The sequence below is a fragment of the Anarrhichthys ocellatus genome, unplaced genomic scaffold (assembly GCF_004355925.1).
Source record: "Anarrhichthys ocellatus isolate YVR2014 unplaced genomic scaffold, GSC_Weel_1.0 scaffold5993, whole genome shotgun sequence".
Classification (NCBI taxonomy): Eukaryota; Metazoa; Chordata; class Actinopteri; order Perciformes; family Anarhichadidae; genus Anarrhichthys; species Anarrhichthys ocellatus.
Window position 1 is genome coordinate 1 of NW_022285967.1, and position 3303 is coordinate 3303.

The window sequence follows — 3303 nt, forward strand, 5'->3', positions numbered from 1 at the left end:
TATGTATATATGTATATGTATATATGTATATGTATATATGTATATGTATATATGTATATGTATATGTATATGTATATGTATATGTATATGTATATGTATATATATGTATATATATATATGTATATATATGTATATATATATATATATATATATGTATATATATATGTATATATATATGTGTGTATATGTGTATATATATGTGTGTATATGTGTGTATATATATATATATATGTGTGTATATATATATATTCGTAACCATTGTCGGAGCATTTCAGCTCACTAACAAGATCCGTCCAGACTAGTTTGAAGGGCTCAGTCACCCCACGAGAAGGCTATAAAACAACGTAAACAGAGAGAATATTTAATATTCAACGCTGTCTGGTGCTGAACCATCAAACCCACGTCCACGTATTACGCAATAAGGATCTAACTGTTGAATGGTCAGAGTGTGACGGAGTGTGAACGTTCTCTCGTGTTCTCAGGAGGATGGACTCCGACAGGTTCTGCAGGAGATGGAAGCTCTTTATGAACAGAACCAGACGGATGTGTGAGTGCACTTTAATGTTAATACTTTCATTAGTGTTTTAGGTTGAAGGTGAACATAATAATATTATTAATAACATATTATTAATAATTGTGTTCCAGTAACGAGGCGAAATTTGAAGGTCGAGCTGATCTCATTCCTTCAATCAAACTACGACACTGTTGTTTGTTGAGGAACCAACGCTGTGTGACCGCCTACTGGTAACACACACACACACACACACACCTGTAACACCTGTGCATCATGTGACCTCCACACACAGGGTACAGCCCAAGTCTGTTATTTGTCATTTCCTCCTCTCTCTCTCCTCGCTCCTCTCTCTCGCTCCTCTCTCCTCGCTCTCTACTCGCTCCTCGCTCTCTACTCGCTCCTCTCTCCTTGCTCTCTACTCGCTCCTCTCTCCTTGCTCTCTACTTGCTCCTCTCCTCTCTACTCGCTCCTCTCTCTACTCGCTCCTCTCTCTCTACTCGCTCCTCTCTCTCTACTCGCTCCTCTCCTCTCTACTCGCTCCTCTTCTCTCTCCTCGCTCCTCTCTCTCCTCGCTCCTCTCCTCTCTACTCCTGCCTCTCCTCTCTCTACTTGCTCCTCTCTCTCTCCCCTCTCTACTCGCTCCTCTCTTCTTGCTCCTCTCCTCTCTACTCCCTCCTCTCTCTACTCTCTCCTTGCTCTCTACTCACTCCTCTCCTCTCTCCTCGCTCCTCTCTCTCTCCTCGCTCCTCTCCTCTCTCCTCGCTCCTCTCCTCCCTACTCGCTCCTCTCTCTCTACTCGCTCCTCTCTACTCGCTCCTCTCTCTCTACTCGCTCCTSTCTCTACTCGCTCCTCTCTCTCTACTCCCTCCTCTCTACTCTCCTCTCTACTCGCTCCTCTCTCCTTGCTCTCTACTCGCTCCTCTTCTCTCTACTTGCTCCTCTCTCTCTCTCCTCGCTCCTCTCTCTCTCCTCGCTCCTCTCTTCTCCCGCCTCTCCTCTCTCGCTCCTCTCTCTCTCTCCCCTCTCTACTCGCTCCTCTCTACTCCCTCCTCTCTCTCGCTCTCTCCTCGCTCCTCTATCTCTACTCCCTCCTCTCTCGCTCCTCTCTCCTCACTCTCTGCTCGCTCCTCGTACTCTACTCTCTCCTCGCTCTCTACTCGCTCCTCTATCTCTACTCTCTCCTCTCTCTACTCGCTCCTCTCTTCTTGCTCTCTACTCGCTCCTCTTCTCTCTCGTCACTCCTCTTCTCTCTCGTCACTCCTCTCCTCTCTACTCGCTCCTCTCTCTCTCTACTCGCTCCTCTCTCTGCTCGCTCCTCTCTACTCGCTCTTCTCCTCTCTACTCGCTCCTCACACACACACTCCTCCCCTGTGACCATGTGACTCCTCCCTCTCTCAGCTATGACCGTCTCCTGAGGATCCGGTCTCTCCGTTGGGAGTACGGCAGCGTTCTGCCGGCTAACGTCCGCTTCCACATGTGTGCAGAGGAGGTGAGTGTGACATCACTTCCTGTATCGATCACTTCCTGTATCGATCACTGATGATACAGTGATCAATACCTCTGGCCTACCTGTGCAGGTGCAGTGGTTCAGTCAGTACAAGAAGTCTCTGGCCTCCTTCATGCGGTCTCTGGGGGGGGGCGAGGGTCTGGACCTCACTCAGGACATGAAGCCCCCAAAGAGCCTCTACATCGAGGTGAGACCACACACATCTGGCAGGGTGCGTGATGGGAAATGTAGGAACAAGCTCTCTCTGGAGATTCATGTTTTTATTTTAAAATAGTTTATACTGTTAATAACAACAATAAGAACACATTTCATTTAAACACTCTAATATCGAATCCGTCTGAAAATAACAATAATTCAGTTTTAAACATTTGAAACATCGTTTATAAATAAGTTATGTTACTTTGAATAAAACGTTTGAATGTTTCTGTTTATTTAACAGAAGATTAGATATTAAATATGATCTATTTTAGATTAAGTGTTTTCACAATGCAGTCAACAAATGTAATTTATATTTATTTACAAAAATAATCACTTAATGTTGATTTCATGTTTAAATATAATTTAAAGAATCTTTTCATTTTTCCTGCAAACAAACTGAATGTTGACGTCAACGTATTTTATCTTTTCATCATTTTATTTTCTTCTCCTGTAAATAGTGATTCTGTGTACACATGTACTAGTATTTGCAGTGTGTACTTGTATATACTATGTGTTTAAGTACCTGTGGTCACATGACGCTGACATCAGGTGTTTTCCAGGTGAGGTGTTTAAAGGACCACGGAGAGTTTGAGATCGACGACGGAACCGTGATCCTGCTGAAGAAGAACAGTCAGGTTACTATGTATTAATAATAATACTATTTATTAATAATAATATTAATAATAATAATAACAGTCAGGTTATTTATTATTATTAATAACAGGTTATTATTTATCATAATTAATAATATTAATAATGATAATATTGTGTCACCTTAACGTCTGCCTGTCTGCAGCACTTCCTGCCTCGGTGGAAATGTGAGCAGCTGATTCGTCAGGGCGTCCTGGAGCACGTGGTGTCCTGAAGGAGACGGAGCGTTTCTATTGGTCGAGCTCATCCAATAATTAAACACTCAAACGTCCTGTTCACAGAGTTCCCTGAACACAACAAACTGTTTAAAAGAGTTCTGATGAAATAAATAAATCTTTTTCTAAATGTTTGGTCTCCATTCAGTCTGTTACTGCACTAGAGTAGTAATACTACAGTGAAGAAGTACTCTGATCTTATACTGCACTAGAGTAGT

The 3303-nt window shown here is 42.9% G+C and overlaps 1 protein-coding gene across 1 annotated transcript; it reads left to right on the forward strand.

Annotated features, from left to right (window-relative positions):
• Nucleotides 1–324: 324 nt before the first annotated feature.
• gins1 (GINS complex subunit 1 (Psf1 homolog)) lies at nt 325–3197 on the forward strand. Its single transcript, XM_031842012.1, has 6 exons — nt 325–547; nt 646–744; nt 1913–2003; nt 2092–2208; nt 2780–2854; nt 3016–3197. The coding sequence occupies exons 1-6, from the start codon at nt 513–515 to the stop codon at nt 3082–3084; spliced, it is 486 nt and encodes a 161-aa protein (XP_031697872.1). The 5' UTR covers nt 325–512; the 3' UTR covers nt 3085–3197.
• Nucleotides 3198–3303: the final 106 nt, after the last annotated feature.

Coding starts and splice junctions, on each gene's coding strand:
- gins1 (XM_031842012.1), top strand. CDS start 513: ATGGAAGCTCTTTATGAACAGAACCAGACGGATGT. Junction 745..1,912: donor CGCTGTGTGACCGCCTACTG/GTAACACACACA, acceptor TCCCTCTCTCAG/CTATGACCGTCTCCTGAGGA. Junction 2,855..3,015: donor TGCTGAAGAAGAACAGTCAG/GTTACTATGTAT, acceptor GCCTGTCTGCAG/CACTTCCTGCCTCGGTGGAA.